This window comes from Nylanderia fulva, unplaced genomic scaffold (genome assembly GCF_048542155.1).
Source record: "Nylanderia fulva isolate GAGA-0341 unplaced genomic scaffold, ASM4854215v1 Scaffold17, whole genome shotgun sequence".
Lineage (NCBI taxonomy): Eukaryota > Metazoa > Arthropoda > Insecta > Hymenoptera > Formicidae > Nylanderia > Nylanderia fulva.
Genome location: NW_028189945.1, coordinates 4,082,507 through 4,100,262, shown reverse-complemented (window position 1 = coordinate 4,100,262; position 17,756 = coordinate 4,082,507). Strand labels below are relative to the sequence as shown.

The 17,756-nt window shown below is 29.4% G+C and overlaps 2 protein-coding genes across 2 annotated transcripts in view; one reads left to right on the top strand and one right to left on the bottom strand.

The window, feature by feature from the left end:
• The window catches only part of U2A (small nuclear ribonucleoprotein polypeptide A'-like U2A), a 56,574-nt gene that overhangs the window by 12,831 nt on the left and 25,987 nt on the right, over nt 1-17,756 (bottom strand). The gene's annotated exons all lie outside the window — the stretch shown is intronic.
• LOC114938251 (very long chain fatty acid elongase 7) lies at nt 838-10,553 on the top strand. Its single transcript, XM_029312108.2, has 4 exons — nt 838-1,085; nt 8,623-8,874; nt 8,951-9,191; nt 9,356-10,553. The coding sequence occupies exons 2-4, from the start codon at nt 8,623-8,625 to the stop codon at nt 9,838-9,840; spliced, it is 978 nt and encodes a 325-aa protein (XP_029167941.1). The 5' UTR covers nt 838-1,085; the 3' UTR covers nt 9,841-10,553.

Here is a 17,756-nt window from a genome sequence, read left to right as displayed (position 1 = left end):
AATATATGAAATTAACATATATATGTATATAAACATCCTCCAATCGTGTATTTTGATCGGAATTTGTCAGCAACAACAGGTGAAATGTCGTTATTAATAATCATGGAATCATAAAGCTTATAAATATATGTAAATATAAAGTGTAATATGTAAATATTACACTTTTTTGCAATCCTTTTTGTTTTGTTTATGTCATGATAATAAAAACAAACTTAATTCTCAATTATCGCACAATAGCGCGATACATTTTTACATATTCGCTATTATATATACATATATTAATTTGAAAATTCGCTATGTATATAATATTTTTTTAAAGACACAAAGAAAAACACGGCTTTTGAAATAATAATGCAAAATATTAGCACTTTTTTACATATTTTTAGCTATCATTGTACTTTTATACATTATATTTATCATGTAAAGATTGTGATCCACCTAACTATATTTTTAACTAGATTATTTAAGAATCTTTTTAGCACCACACAGAATTTTTCCTGCCGATCTTACACTTGTCAAATAAATTTGTGAAAATAAAAAGTATCTTTACGCGAACAGTTTCTATATCACTGTTATAATTATGCCCAGTTGTAAAAAAAATTCTTGACAAACATTCACTGTCTATGAGTCTCGCAGCCCGATAACTCAGTGGTAAAACCGCATCGTCACTCACGACCGCGGAGCATCTTCTATACGCTTCTCCTCTGCAGGGATGATAGTAAAAGCAAAAGCATGGGTTTGCCCGCGGAAGCAGCGGATGGGGAAGGTGTGTAACCTACGACACGTTGAGGAAGGTGTTACACGCGGACCTAAGAGACGATATAAGGCCCCCACAATGACGGTGCGGCCTCAGTTTGTCGACAGGTGTCTCGCGCCGGAGATATTCACCCACTCCCGTTTGGTTCTCGTATCAGAATCGATTTGTTTCCTTCTCGAGTGTATTGCTCGCGATAATCACTCGCGATCGCGAACTTTAGCTTACGAATTCATCATCCCGCGTTCGCGGTGAAAAATTGCTACATAGACCCATCTTCCGCATTCACGGGATTTCATAACGATAGAAGCACGCGGAGAAATAGCAAACAGTGAGTATTATGCACAAGTGATTTCACGTGTTTCGCGTGTATCGCTGTTATTTGTACGACATTATCGCTGGATATTTATACAGTTATTATCTACGAGACGTACTCGACTGAACATGCTTAGGATGTCAAAGTATATGCTTGCGAGAGCAATCATGCTTTCCGTTGTACCTGCATTCACACAGAGAAAGACATGATACACATTTACACATTTTTTTCACATACTAAAACGCTCAAATTAGATCTTTTAAACGGCGATATTTTCTATACGCTCATTATAGAGAAATTTGCTCGCTAATAAATAGTGTTATGGTACCGGAAAACATTAACGCTCCCAAGTGTACTGCATCCTTTTGACTTATATGTAACTCTCATGTATGATTATTATAATATCTATTTTATCTTTATTTACGAATAGTATTCACTTGGATTTATTTAATAAAATATTAATACAATACTGAGTAAATATTAACAAATAAACACCTACACATTGCACCATGTGAAAAATTACTTATCGAATCATCGTCTATTGTACTTGAATTGTACGCAAACAGGCAAAATAAATTATACTCAGGAAATACGTCATTTATGTTGAATGTCAAATAACAGTCATGCGAGAATTGATCTCTATGTGATAAAGATAAGCGCCGCGCGATACTGTGACGTATTTTATTCATATATGTATACAACAATAAACAAAAGAGACAAATTAAATAAAGAAATACGTCGATTTTTTTGCAAAAAATGCATCGAAGATTATCATTAGATTGTTCTTCGGATTGTATGCAAATTATGTATTTGTTACTTTTTGCTTAGGCCCGGTTTCACCAACGCGAGTTAATCTAATTGGTCCATTAAACTATATCTTTGTCTCTTTTCAGATACGTTCTTAAAAAGAGACAAAGATATAGTTTACTCGACCGATTAGATTAACTCGCGTTGGTGAAACCAGGCCATTCTACGAGAGTATTAATAATGTAAACAAATTATATATATAATATTTTTAACTAATTATTGTTAATTAATTAAAAACGTTATAATTTGTTCACATTATTATTGTTTTTGTAGAATATGCATAAAAAGTAACAAATGTGGCATTTGCATATAATTCGAAGTTTAAATATCATTAATTTGAATTTTTGAAAACTTGAAATAATTTTGTTTCAAGTTTTCTTAAAAAAAAAAAACTTATATTTATATTCTCTCTATTTAGAGCATTATTCATAATAAAAAAAGTAAGTAGTAATAATTTGTGTAAGTGTAAAGTGTAAAGAAATATCTTAATAAGATTAAAAGCTATAGAACTCTGTCTCTTATTTATTTATATCTAAATATTAATAAGTATTTAATAAATATTAATAATTTATTTGTTTTTTATCGCGTAAAACATCAATTAATTAATTATTGTTTTGAGCATTTTTCGACAATTATCTTTATAATAATTGATATTATTAATTATAATAATTAAATTATAGTAATAAATAATTTCAATGTCGCAGACGTATAGACAAACTTAATTCTCCGTCAAGTTGTAGACACAGGGAATTTTGTATCAGTAACAATTCATCAGTATTATCTTAAAAATATTAATACACTGAAAAAAATTATTTGACTTAACAAAATCTGCGGTCGAATACGTGCAAATAAATGTCAATGTAATAAGAACTAAATATTTTGATTAATTATAATTTTAAACAAAATATTTAGTTCTTATTACATTGACATTTATTTGCACGTATTCGACCACAGATTTTGTTCAGTCAAATAATTTTTTTTTTTCGTGTATTATTGTTCGGTGTTTACTCTATATATTTATCAAAGAAAAATATTTGTACATATGACAGTTATTACATATATGAATATGTTTCAATCATAATGTTATCTAAAATCACACACACACACACACACACACACACACACACACACACACACACACACACACAAAGTATGACATCTAAAATTCTTTTACAGATGATTAAAGAATACGCGCGCGTACGATGATGAAGATTAGGTCATTAAGTTATATATAAAAAAAGAATACTAATTTAAAAAAAAAAGGATAATTTTTAAAAAATCTACAAAAAGGGGATAATTTTAATAAAACATTAAAAACTCTTTGTCCCTCTTAATTTTGCCAATTTTATCATTATTGAATTGATAAGTTTTAATATTGATAACGCTAAACAGATAGCAGATAAATATGTTCTGATAGTTAGTGAGTATGTGTGCGTGTAAAAAATTAAAAAATTATTTAGACAATTAATCTGTAATTGTTAATCGCAAATGCAATTAATTTATTCATCAATAATTGATTGACATATCTTTTTAAACGTTTTGTTTCTTTTTTTAAGATTAAGAGAAATAATCAATTTGTAAAAAAGAAACGAAATTTTTAAAACAATAATACATGTTAATAAATTATTGATCGATAAATTAATTGCATTTACTAATAATTACAGATTAATTGTTTAAATCATTTTTTTATTTCGCAGAATTCAGCATTTTTCGTAAAATCTTGATATTTCAAATTTTCTAAAAAAAATATATATTTGTTTTTGTTTTATTTAATAATAGTATTCTATTTAGCAGTAATATAAACATACTTAATAACTCTTTAAATTCTCATAGTTTTATATTCCTAGATAAGTATATATGTTTTACATTTAACCTCCAGATAAGTATGTTTTGCATTCAAATAAGGTCCACCTTGACAGAAATTGTTGAATACATATGAAGTGTGAACTAATGATCATTCAGAGAGTCATTATAGAATGCGTCATAGAGATTTTAGTTCATATCATCTTTTTCCAAAACATAATTTAAATAACGATAAAATTAATAAAGTCGCCAGTGATGAGTAAAACCATATATACAAATTTATTGAAATTTCGACTTAACTGGCCAGTACAATTTAATTAGAAACACTACGTTTCGACCTTAGGTACGGGTCCGTTTCAACTTTCAAGATGTTGATTCGACAGCAGTAAAATTACTAATGTAAAAAAAATGTTTTATTCTATGGCTCATATTAATTTTTAAATCAACAACCATCGTGTATATTTGAAAAACTAGTCAATTTTAATCAATTATTATTTTCTCAAAATTGAACAAATATACTCTGTTGAAGAAATAGGAAAGACGTCTATTATCTCCAGAAAATTTCAAATATTTTCGATATATTTATAATGTATATAAAATAAATGTTCATATTATAGAAACACACACGCATTCTCCATAAACATATAAATATATAAATTTCTATTTTAACTGTATTATATTATTTTATATCGCATATACTATTAGATGTTGAAATACCGATATATGTAACAGAGAGCTCTCCCTATAGCAATGTATGTAACGATCTAGAAAGGATTGTGTACTTGTGTAGCCAACTATCATTCGTCCTTCATAGTCTCTTTCCGTTTTATTTTCCAACACATACCACGCTTAAGAAAATATTTTGCTTCATACCTTGAGAGGTCGTGAGCGAATTCCTTTGGTCGGAACATAAAAACGCGTAACAAAAAGGGGGTTAAGATGAGAATGAGAAATGTGCTACGTGCACTGTAACATTTATCGAAGACGCATATTTTAATGGAGCAAAAACGTCGCGGTACACTTTCGTTCTAAGATAAATACGGCAGAATGCACCTGATTCTCCAAGCAAGTTTTTAATGTCGCGACAATTGAAATTACGTCACGAGGCAAGCGCGCAACATTACTGTTTACATTGCAAATCCGTTTCCCCATATTATTTTTCCTTGTATAGTTCGTTGAAGTACGCGTGATAATTATCATTCGAAAAAACGCATATTAAGAAACAATTTGAATTTTATGAGATCAGAGTCCGCGCGTGTAATCGCGCGCAGGTAAACTCTTCAGATATACATATGAATGGGGAAAGAAATCTTGTCGCGCGTGTACACTCGTACGTACAAAAATAATACGGCTACATTAAAGGTGTCGCGGAAATTCCGCGACGTGATTATCGTATTTTTAACTTGATTTATGATCGTGCCTCGAAGTGTGTTTACGAATTCTATTACGTGTTCGTTCCGTCGCGTCAAAAAATAAAGATTGTTCGACAAACGGTTTCACGGAATAATTGCCAGAAAATGAGCCGCATAACGTTTAGACCGTCGATCACGAGAAATCTTTCCGAAGCGTTTTGCGAATCAAAGTATTATTGCGAGTGAGTTGCTACCAATAGCAAACGTTACCATTTCTTATACTACTTTTTAATGATTTGCTGATTACTTATACAACCTAAGGGCAACCTATAATCAAGAAAATTTGTTGGTATTACAGAAGAAAGTATCGAAGAAAGTGAGATATTGCACAATAGTTGCAAGAATGTCGCTCTACATCTGCAGGACATGATTATACAAATTTTTATAGCGTCTAATTGCTTTGATGCATGTCACTGTGCGCAGTTTGTACATCTCATAATACAATTTTCTCAGATACAAAAAGAAAGAAAGAAAAAGAAAAAATATAGGTAACACATGTACATGCACGTAGATAAGATTCTATTAAGAAAGATCCATTCGACCACAGAGATATATCCACTTGAATGCACCGAAGACCCTTGGCTATAATAAGCTTTTCGTCGTCCAATAATGCAAATTAAATGTCGACACCTATGATTAGGTATTGCGCATCTTTCAAAACATTCGTTTGGCATTAACCGCAACAGTCGCTGCAGGTGCAAGCGATGTCGAGACGCGGCGGAGCGGAGGCGCAAACAGGATTACAAGACGAGTACCGTGCGACTACGAATCCAGGACGCATGCGAGGGACCGCATTTTTTTCGCGGCAAGAACGAGTTCTTTAGCTACATATAGTGTCTTTAGTGAGACGGCTTAACTTTTCCTTTCCGCGGCGAATGTGCGGATTGCGAAATCCCGCGAGTAAGCCGCGCTGATTTAGCACACGTTTGTCGGCTTCTCGCAGAGTAATGAGTTTCATTTTCGTGACAGCCAAATCACGAAATCCCTGACGGAAGACGCGGAGAAGAACGCACGATTTTTTATCTTTTAAAAAACCCAGGAACTCTCTGAATCTGAGAAAAACGCACGATTTTTTTATCTTTTAAAAAACCTAGGAACTCTCTGAATCCAAGAAAAGATATTGAATTGATGAAACGATCGAGAGAGAGAAGGGGAACACACTGAACCGACAGGTTCCGATAAATGTGCACTTGTGAATGCCTACATAAGTGTCATTGTGAATTAATAGATCATGAAAAAAATTAGCTTTTCTAATCCATCAACGTTTGTCATTGTTTGTTTAATTATTTTCATAATTTTTCATATTTTCATATTGTTTATATTTTCCTGTTAAACTTTCCTGCTACTAGATTTTATATAATAAAATCACAAAAGCATATAATATTTCTCAATGAACAATAAGTTTCTAGCGTTTTACCTTATAATATGACCAGCAATTTGAAAAAATATTTCTTATTTTAGCACTATTATATCATATACAGCTCAATAGGAATAAAATGTTTTCTTATTAAATCTATCGATTTTTTTATATTCAAATTTTTATAACCAAATCTCCAATAAATAAATTCAATTTAATTCATATAAAATTAATTTTAAAAAATATAATTATTTTGTCATATTATGCTTTCATTCTCAAGCGCCTATTGTTTAAAACTTATTGATCTTCCAGCATTCTCGTTGAAAAGAGATCTATTTAAACTTGTTTAAAAAATTTATAATTAGTAAAACATCTATTTAATATACAGCTTCGAGAATAGTGTTAAATCGTAAATCAAATACTATTCACATGTTGCGCGTCACTATAAAAAAATATAAGTTTAATCAGCGTTTTTATCGTAGAAAAATCAAATATTGACATATTTTTAATGCGTTGAAGGTGTCGCTACAAAATACTGAACAATATTAAAATGCGAGATAAAATCACTTATAATTGCAGATACATTTTTTCACATTTTTTCGCGTTTTTTCTCAGAATATATTATAATGTTGAAAGAATAAAATTACAATAATAATTTTAATATTGCAAAATCTACTAGTCATCGATAAACTAATCATAAAATGCACTTTGTAATGTCTGATTTTTTAATTACATAACATGTAGCATAATGTTTAATAATTTCAGCACCATAAATCTCATACTTTACTCCGTAAATTTATTATTTATCTTCAACATGATATTAATTTACTTCGGCATACACACGGCAAAGTTTATTAACTTTTATTTATTATGAAAACTTTTTAACTACAGAAATAAAAGAGAGTCACGTATGTTCCATGCAAGTTGTAAAACTCTTTGCTCGAGAAATTGAAAGAGTCACGTTTTACAAAATCTATCCTTGCGATAATTTACAAAAAGAGTCACATGAAATACAATATTGTCTTATATTATTATATTCGAAAAAAAAAGAAAAAATGCATACTCAAAGTAAAAACCGCGCCGCGAGAAGGTGTACTTTTTCTTGCATGTATTGTAAAACAATGTGGAAAAACATATCATCGATGCATTTCCGACTCGTTTTAATCGGTAAAAGGACTGAGTTCTAATTCATAACCGGAGAGTCGCGATTCGTAAATCCTCGTCAATCGTTCGCGTCAACTCTACCGCAGATCGAGATCAAGTCACGTGCCTTACGATCCAACGAGGCCGAGGTCGAGAGTTCGTCGAGGTGCAGAAACCGTTTCGTTGCGTACTTCGCGGTTTGTCGAGGTAAAAAAAAAAACGTAAAAATAAAAGTCGCGTGTAGCACGCACGCGATACGACGATATGTTAGATAATATATTATTAGAATTGCTATTTTATGTATGGCTAATATATCATTCTATTTATTTAGAAGAGTAAAATCGAAATTTTAGGCCTGTCAATATTATCGATTGTTAATTAATCGAGTTTAGAAGAAAAATCTACGTTTAAATCGTCTGAAAAAATATTTTAATATTTTTTTTATATTACATAATTCGAATCAAAAGCAAGACTTATTACAACTCTTATTATAAAATTTAAGAGTGTGTACTTATTACTTTAATTTAAATCCTTGTATTAATTGCTGAATTTTCGTCGATATCGATTGATCGAAATAATATAATCTACAAGTTGTTCTACTCACTTATATTCACAATCTGTCAACGTAATAAACATTAAACTAAATCATCTTCTCATCAATGACGCTCATTATGTAATATAAAAAATCATGATTTGTCAACTTTTAGTTCCTAGTTTTGTAACAACTATATATGCGTGCACTTAAAACATATACTTAAGCCATATTGCTCAAGTAATAAACATAGTCATTTATATCATGAACGATAATACTGGACGGTCTTATTAAGCATCTTGCATAATAATATCAATAGAGAGATTATTGAACTATATTAATATTTCTTTTTCTACATTTCTTTGTCTACTTTCGCTCGAAATATCAGTTTGAATAACTAAATTAAATTGCTACGTATAGCTATATGTGGTTGAAACAAATGATTAAAATGATAATTGAAATAACATAAAAATGACAAAAGTATCACTTTAATTTTAGATGGCGCAGTTAATACAAATAATATACGATGGCTATCGAGACTTGATGGACAACAAGAGCGATCCGAGAGTCAATGATTGGACTATGATGAGCAGCCCGTTTCCTACGTTAGCAATTTGCCTATTTTACGCCTATTTCGTTAAGGTCCTGGGACCGAAGCTGATGGAGAATCGAAAACCTTTCGACCTCAGAAAAGTGATGATCTGGTACAACCTCTTTCAAGTAATATTCTCGACGTGGTTATTCAACGAAGTGAGTTTCGTACACATTATCGAGTATAAAGAAAACTTGTCGAGATATTCTGTATTTTGGATTCTTCCTTTCACAGAGTTTGGTTGGCTGGGGTGGAAATTACTCCCTCAGGTGTCAACCGGTTGATTACTCGGACAATCCACAAGCATTGCGAATGGCGCGGGGTTGTTGGTGGTACTACATCTCCAAGTTCGTCGAATTAACGGACACGGTCTTTTTTGTATTAAGGAAGAAGAATGACCACATTAGTACTCTTCACGTTATTCATCATGGTTGTATGCCTATGTCTGTTTGGTTTGGAGTTAAATTCACTCCCGGTAAGTATTCGATATTTTTGATTAAGAACACGATCAATTATCTTGAAATTCAAGAAGAGTCTATTCTCTTAAAATGCTCTAATATAGAAAAAATTAATCTCTTTCTCAGTAAAATTTATTTAAATATATTTAAATTGATTTTAATATTCATCAATGTTTTTTAGGTGGTCACAGCACCTTCTTCGGTTTCCTGAATACCTTCGTACACATCGTAATGTACTCGTATTATCTTCTGGCGGCACTTGGCCCGCAAATACAACCATATTTATGGTGGAAGAAATATCTGACAACCCTGCAAATGGTCCAGTTCATTCTCGTGATGGTCCATGCATTCCAGCTACTCTTCATCGAGTGCGATTACCCGAGGGCCTTTGTGTGGTGGATCGGCATGCATGCCGTGATGTTTTACTTCCTTTTCCGCGGCTTCTACCAGGAAGCGTATAAGAAAAAGGATTCGAAAAATGCATCGAGCAAGCAAAAGGTTCTTAAGTACGATAAGGAGCAAAATACGCAGTGTGTTCAAGATGACAACAAGGAGACCGAAAACGGCGTGATATATGCGAATCAATATAAAATGGCTACCGGTTACATTTCGGATAGTGGTCTTAGGAACCGCGTGTTCATCGACAATCGAGGTTTTAATGAATGACGACAAGTTGACATTAAAAGAGACTTTAATTGCACATCAAATGTACATTCAACTATGGATTATCGTACATAGAACGCTCCGCCAGTTGCTATCCTCTGGTACCGTGATCGAATATAATATAAAAACAGTTGAGAAAACAGACTAAAAACATATTTATAAAGAAATGAAAAAGAGAAAAAAGAAGAGCGCGTTGAACGTAATTTTTGGAAGTCTGAACTTGGTAACATTCTCTCTGAGTGTTTCGAGGCGGAATCTTGTATAAAGAATTGTTTCGTGTGCTTTTTGTGTTGTATATGAATGTATATAAATGAATGCGTGTGTTTTTATGTGTTCGCTAGTGTATCGCGAGAAGTGGAAACAGATTGGACAAATCGCTAACGAAATTGACAAAATAAACAAAATATTGTTTTCCTCAGTAGGAAGCGAATCAAAGCGTATCGAGTCTTCTATCAATTTTATATATACTATTTTATATATTATATATTATACTTTTACCCCCCAAGAGCGTTCTAAATTTCTTGTCGATTATACGATCATGTTTATTTCTTGACATTTCAAAAGAATTTTCAGTCTGCATTAGATCTGTGATGAATTTTAATTGCAAGTTAATAACAAATAATAATAATAAAATATTCTTTGACAAAGAGCTTGCACTAATTAATTATATTTTATTGTTTTATTTTTAACTAATAAAGATCGAATTATTATTTTTATTTATATTGCTATATTTTTTAATTAAGAAGATATTTGTTTTCCAGAAAATTTATGAAATTATTATATATATAAAATAAGCACATCATTACATATATGCTGCATATTTTTCTAAATTATTATAAAACAAATTAAAATACTTTTATGTTAAACTTTCTCGTGTAAGATAAAGTTCTCCTGTAAGATTAATCATGCAAATTTATTATTTTTTAAAATAATGTAATAATATACCAATATTTTATGTTTCGTATTAAATGAATAAAGAAATATTTTTTATATATGTTAAAATATTAATAAGCAAAATTATAATTGCTTGTCAATATAAATCGTTTCCCCAAAATATTTGAAAGCTGAATGTTACGTAACATAAAACCCCTATTTGTAAAAAAAAACAGAAGTTTCATTAATTATAAATAAAAAAGATATAAAGATCTGTGTATTTATATACGATTACAAAAAATATATTTATTATTATTTTAAAGCAATTAAATTGTATGATTTAAACATGTTTTATCATCTTTATCTACACAATAAAGAAGTCCTATTATAATTTGTCAAATATATTAATTTTAAATAGTAAATAGTATATAGTATTATAAGTAGTATAGTAATTAGTATTGTAGGAATTTTAGAGTTTCAATCAGTCGATCGATTCGCCGCTGACACTTGCGTTATGTTCTTCCCAAGATTGTAAAGAGATGATACTTTTTCGAGATCGCAGAAACATTGAATAACGATTCTTGAAACTTTACCAATATACTTTTGGAATTTTGTCCTTTTTATATAAATAATAAATAGTACCAAAAAAAATAATGTATATTATGTAAGAAATATTAAAAAAATTAATATATATATGTATATATATATATATATATATATATATATATATACATATTAATTCATATTTTCGCATTTCCTTATTGCACGTTTAGTATTCTAATACATAATTAGATCAAAATTTAATTTAATCTATGAGAAAATAGCGCGTATCTTATTTATGCGCCACGTGTATTTAATGCGAGTACTTTTTAGGTAATATTTTTTCAGAAATCAAATACTACTGTTGATATTTCTGCAGAGATTCCTTTTCAACCATCTGTAGATGAAATTGATCGATTGATAGATCGATTGATAAATATTAAAGAAAATATATCGATATTATTATTCTAACTTTAATATTTATACAAAAACTATTTCATAAAGACAAAATAGTATATTTCTTATTGTTAATTAACAATCAAAGATCTTTTTGTAATAAGTAACAATTATTTTTAATAAACAAATCTTAAAGAACTCTAGTGCAAGCTATATTATGTAATATTTAATTTCTGCTGCATTTATTACTTAAAATTTTAGAAAAACGTATCTCTTTGTATTTTAAATTAATGGTGTAAGGAAATTTTATAATACAATTAACAAACAAAAGTCAATTAATTGAATTATAAATATAGTAAATTTAATTTAATAGTAATGTAATAATAACTTATCCTTATCTTTAATAATTATAATTCTTAATGTATAAAAGAAATTCTTACTAAAGAATATCAATTAATAAATCAAATAAAAATATATAACTCCTATAATTATTATTCTTGATAACCCAATGTGATACATGTTGGTAATTATAAAAATTTATTATAATTTATTTAAAATTATAAAAATGATAACAAAATCAATTCGATATGATCTATTATAGTTATACAGAAAAAAATTTGAAGATTTTATATGCGTAATCGTACACTATAAAAGATTTTAAATTGAAATGGTAAATAGATATCAGATTCTGAGAGCTCGTTGTAAACGAGCGAAATATATCCTGTACCAAAATTCCATTCAGCTCGAAACAGGGACGGCCTAATCGCGCGCGCCTTTCCTGAGAATGGGCGAAAGAGCCGGTGCTAATTTTCAATGGTGAAAGTATACAAACGGTGAAAGTCTCCCGAGACGCGATATAAAATAGCCATCGAGTACTGAGCTTGCATATAACCGGTCGCGTTCCATACGCATAAATAACTCATATGCATTCATAGTATGTATAGATGTGAGATGCATCTCTCTCATCTCCAGACCGACTTTTTCCCGCGTTTTAATGCCGACGCACAATAAATCGATGCTGTGCGCGCAGCTCGAAAAAAGCGCGCGGTTTCATTATGCGATTCCAGTGAAAGTACATCGTTAAATCATTCTACGATTATGTAATATTTTTATAAGACTAGAGCATTATGATGAAATATATAAGTTGAATTTCAAATTGAGTGAAATTAAGCTTGATATATCAAATATCAGCCTTCTTAACGATTACATTTTTTTATTTAAATGTTTTCTATTGGCAAAAATAAATGAATAAATAAATGCTGTGTATTGAATCTAAAAATTAAATTAATATCTATTTTAATTTTATATTTTAATTGATATTTATTAAATTCTATCTATTAACGGCAGTTATAATTTTAATTTCTTCTGTTTAATGGAATGCATTTTTATGACTGCCGCGTCTTTGATAAAGTAAAAAAATGATTAAAAAATATTCGTATATAAATACATCTGTTAAAATTTATATATATGTATATATTTAGCGGAAATACTGAAAATAAAAACGATAGTGGAAAATGATGAAAATATAGCACACATTTTAGCTATCTGTATAAATACAAATCAATACATTATCGCTCATAAAACTCGGAGAAAAATATTCTCTTTGCACATTTGAAACATCAGCTATAAAATAGTATTTTGTACCATGAAATGTTTTTAATAACACTTGCTTTCCTTTATATATATTTATATTCTTGCATAAGAAAAATATGAGGCAAAAGACCGTTTAATATCACTTTCATTATTACCTAATTGTAAGTTTACTATATATTTTCCCCCTACACTCAAAATATACAAATACATATTTTTACAATATTATTTCTTGCTAAAGAAAGAATATGAAAAAAACAAATCGTTTTTTAGATAAATTGTGTATATTCTTTTCCGAAAATATAAAAATATATTTTATCCAATTTGTTCATTTTTGCTTCTTATTTTCAAATTATCAAAATCATTATTCATCATAATAATATATAACAGATATTAAATATGAAAAAAACGTCATTATCTTCTGACTTCTCAATATTATCTGTTTATAATTCATAAGTTCTTTTATGCGATTAATAAGGTAATAATCATAGACATAATTCTTATTATATATATATATATATATATATATGGTAATATTGTAAAAAATAAAACGTAGACAAGAAATTAATTTTCAGATAATGTATCAGCTTTTTGCACCTCTTTTGTTCTTCTCTCAATATTGTTTTTAATTTGCGTTCGATTATTTGCGCATAAAAAATGCGTATAAAAACTGAGGAAAGGTTCGAAGGTTATTTCTTCCATGGAAAATTAACACATCAGACGAATTATGCAGCGAATAGAAAAACGCTCAGAAAAAGATGAATGCTGTTACGTAAAGAGCTAATGCAAACGTCAAGCATCAAGCAATGTCATGTCCGCCCGAGAAGTATAAAGTGAATGCATGACATCGCGCTGACGTGATTGCGCATTTGCTAGTTTCTGAAATTGTGATAGAAAATTGAACCAGGGTTTAAAAGTAGATTTGAATAATTACGATTTGTCTAACTGTTTCACATTTAAAGCTCGGACAAATAGTATATTTCAAAACAATAAGCAAACTGTTTGATCTAAATTGAAAATTTTAATTACAAATATCTATGAATAATCAGTATAATATATGTTTTACGTTAAATAATGTAATACCACAAGTGTCAAAATAACAATATGCCAAAATGTATCCTTATTCATTATCTCCGGTTGTTACAAACTGGTTTAAAAAAATTACAAGAAGTAGCATTTACTTAAGTATTGTAACACTTTCACACACAAGAATTATGCATATTCTATTTAATATAAAAAATTAAATATAAAGAATCATCCAATATAAATATTGAAAATTATTTTAATTAATTTAATTTATAATTTTTTATTCTCCTCTACTTTAGCCTGCGTACAATGCATATATTATGATAAACATAAATATCACTTGTCCATCTCGACCATCAAAAAATCCTAAAAATTAGACTTAACCACTTCAACAAGTCCTTAAAAAATGCAAAGAACAATTAATAAACTCCTCATATAGATGTCATTCAAATAGCATTAGCACTAATTTTAAAAAAACGTACTTGTGTCCAGCATGTGTCAAGATCATTCATCATTTAAGCATCTCATTATTGGTCACGTAAATACTATTATATATGAATAGAATAAATTTTTATGCATGCAAAAAGTTGAATTTGAGTGTACTGAGATATAATATCCTTATGATGAAATTATGCACAAGAATTACATTTTTATATATTCCAGATTTAATATACAATATCTTAATTTATATATATATATAAATTTTTTTTTGCATTCTATACATATCCACTCTAACGCCCCTATTTTCAAATGTTTCTCGTTTATAGAGAAATTAATAATAAAAAGAGATATATCGGTATATCATAATTTTATGCTGCTAATTCTTAGAATTATGGAAAATTTTATTATTCGCGACAGCATCGATCGAAAATATTGACAGTACAAGGTACACTTATCGCTATGTGACATTCACAATTCAATGAAATGACGCACATGTCATTCACGTTAATTTTTATAATATGCGCAAGATCTCAGCAAATGTTACCACGTATAATTACTGTCAGAATCAACATGTGTCACGATTGTAAGTCAAGTTTGCAAAGTGTTCTGAAATATCAAAACAAAATAAATAAGAAATATATAACCGAACATATTAAAATAAAAGTACGAGAAAATGATAAAGAGAAGTCACGTTCTTTCATATCTATATTATATATTCAATTAGATTCAATTTTAAATACGTAATATAATGGTATAATTTCAAAGATTTCTGATTTCGGAAATTGACCGCTGAGCTGCGAAAAATAAAATAAGAATAAACAGCAGAAAAGTATACGTGCAAGTTTATTTGTAAAAATCGTCCAATATGTGTACACAAAAATATATAAACTTGCACATATACTTCTGCTATTTTTTATTTCATCTGCGTCCGTGTTTTAGATTCAAGTTTCGTAACCACAAAAGTTATTCGCCGGATGTTAGGAATTTCTAGGTCGACTAGAAGATTCTATGGAAATAATCTACGACCAACATCCCACGGCTGTTCATAAGGGATCGCAGTAAAAGATCGCTTTCGCCAATGGTCTCTATAATCGACACACACCGGCATACATCGCAGTTTGCGTAACAAGCTCGCATACGGAGACTGTTATGTAGGAACCAGCGGGACCGCTCTTTTCGAAGTAGCCGGAATCGTGCGCTCATTCCGGTCCACTTACTCATACTTTCTTCTCCCAATCTGCTCGTGGCGAACTTGACGCGACGAACTTGCATGATAGTTACGGGAATAGGTGAGGAAATGCTAAGCTAAAGAGCCTAATGTGAGACTCGTACGATTCAATTCGACAGATATTTCCAGCACATTGTTTTAATCATTTTATCATTAACTGGCCTTAGATTTTTAATTAATTATATTTGTTTTATTTAATTATGCAAGAAAAAAAAACTTGCACTTTTGATGTATTTCTACGCGTCAAAAATTTTCCGAAAATTTTGGAACAGACCAAGTCTGAGATCTAATATCAAATTTAATCACTTAAAAATATATATAAACAATATATATGCAAAGTGTGATTTAAATTAAAACTTTAAATTCATGAGATGTCTCGTAACACTGTTGAATAATTGTATAACTGCATGAATATATAAGTACAGTTCATAATATATTATAAATAATGTATTAGTAAGATATGATATATGTAGACTGTACGACACATCAGGGTATAAATTTATTTACCTGATTCTTAATTAATAAAAATTTTAGATATTCTTGGAGAGTACGATAAGAGAGAGAGACTCTTACGAAATCTTAATGAAATAAAATTTTCTAATCCTTAATCCAATTCTTAATTAAATAAAATGTTAGATATTCTTGGGCAATAAGAGAGACTCTTACGAAATCTTGACAAATATTAATTTCATTTTAGTTGACCCAACTTTCGACAAATAGATATATATATATATATATATATATATATATATATGTATGTTTCGATATTCGGCAAATTATATTGATGATAAAGAAAGAATGGATATATCTGTGAAATATATATATAATATATGTAACGCGCGTAATACTTTGACATAATAATTGAACGAGGGAGAAAAAGAGAAAGAATGCGACTTTGTTTAATCTATAAATGTAATGTAATGTGTGACATGAGCTCTGTTATGTACTTCCTTATTTATTTTTCTTAATGTACCCTTCGATTAAGACTTTTATGAATTACAATATGGTGTAGAAATGAATTGCAATGTTAATATACAGTGTAATATGCACTACAATGTAATGTAACATAGAACATATAATAAAAAATTATATTATCATACGAAAATATTCTTCTACAGAGAACATATATACATATATTTATTTTATACGAATCAATATTAGATTCTTCTCTTTTTGAAAAAAAATAAAGCAAAGATCGATACTGAATTAATAAACATAATTGAATATCGGAACATCGGAAAAAAAATAAAGCAAAGATCGATACTGAATTAATAAACATAATTGAATATCGGAACATTTTGCTTAGATGTAAAGATTAACATAATAAAAATTAAAATAAGATATTATATGTATATTTAAAATATATATATATATTGAAAAACTTTTACGTTTACGTTTTAAAGAACCTGAAATTACGTCCGTTGTATAACTGTATAAAATGCCGCTAGATATAAAAATATTACACAATTGATTCTATTTACAGTTACACTTACAATAAAATATGTTTTAGATTAGCTAGCCTTCTTTTTCTAGGAATGATTAATTGTTTTTTACAGGAATGAGATAATTTCAAGCAAGAAACGATCGTAAATAAGAGACTTAATAAATAAATGAAGAATGATACGTATAAATTATTACAAATTAATGATTAAATATAAAAAAAACAACAAAAAAGGCACGCACGTTCGCGATCTCCTAGACTTAGGCAAATTTCACACGCGTTCATCATCGCGCTAAATTTTCGAAGATTAAACCACGCACCGCAGGATGGCGCCTCATTTGCAAAGCGTCCTCGCCGGCTTCGTGCGTCTCGTCTACTCGTGCT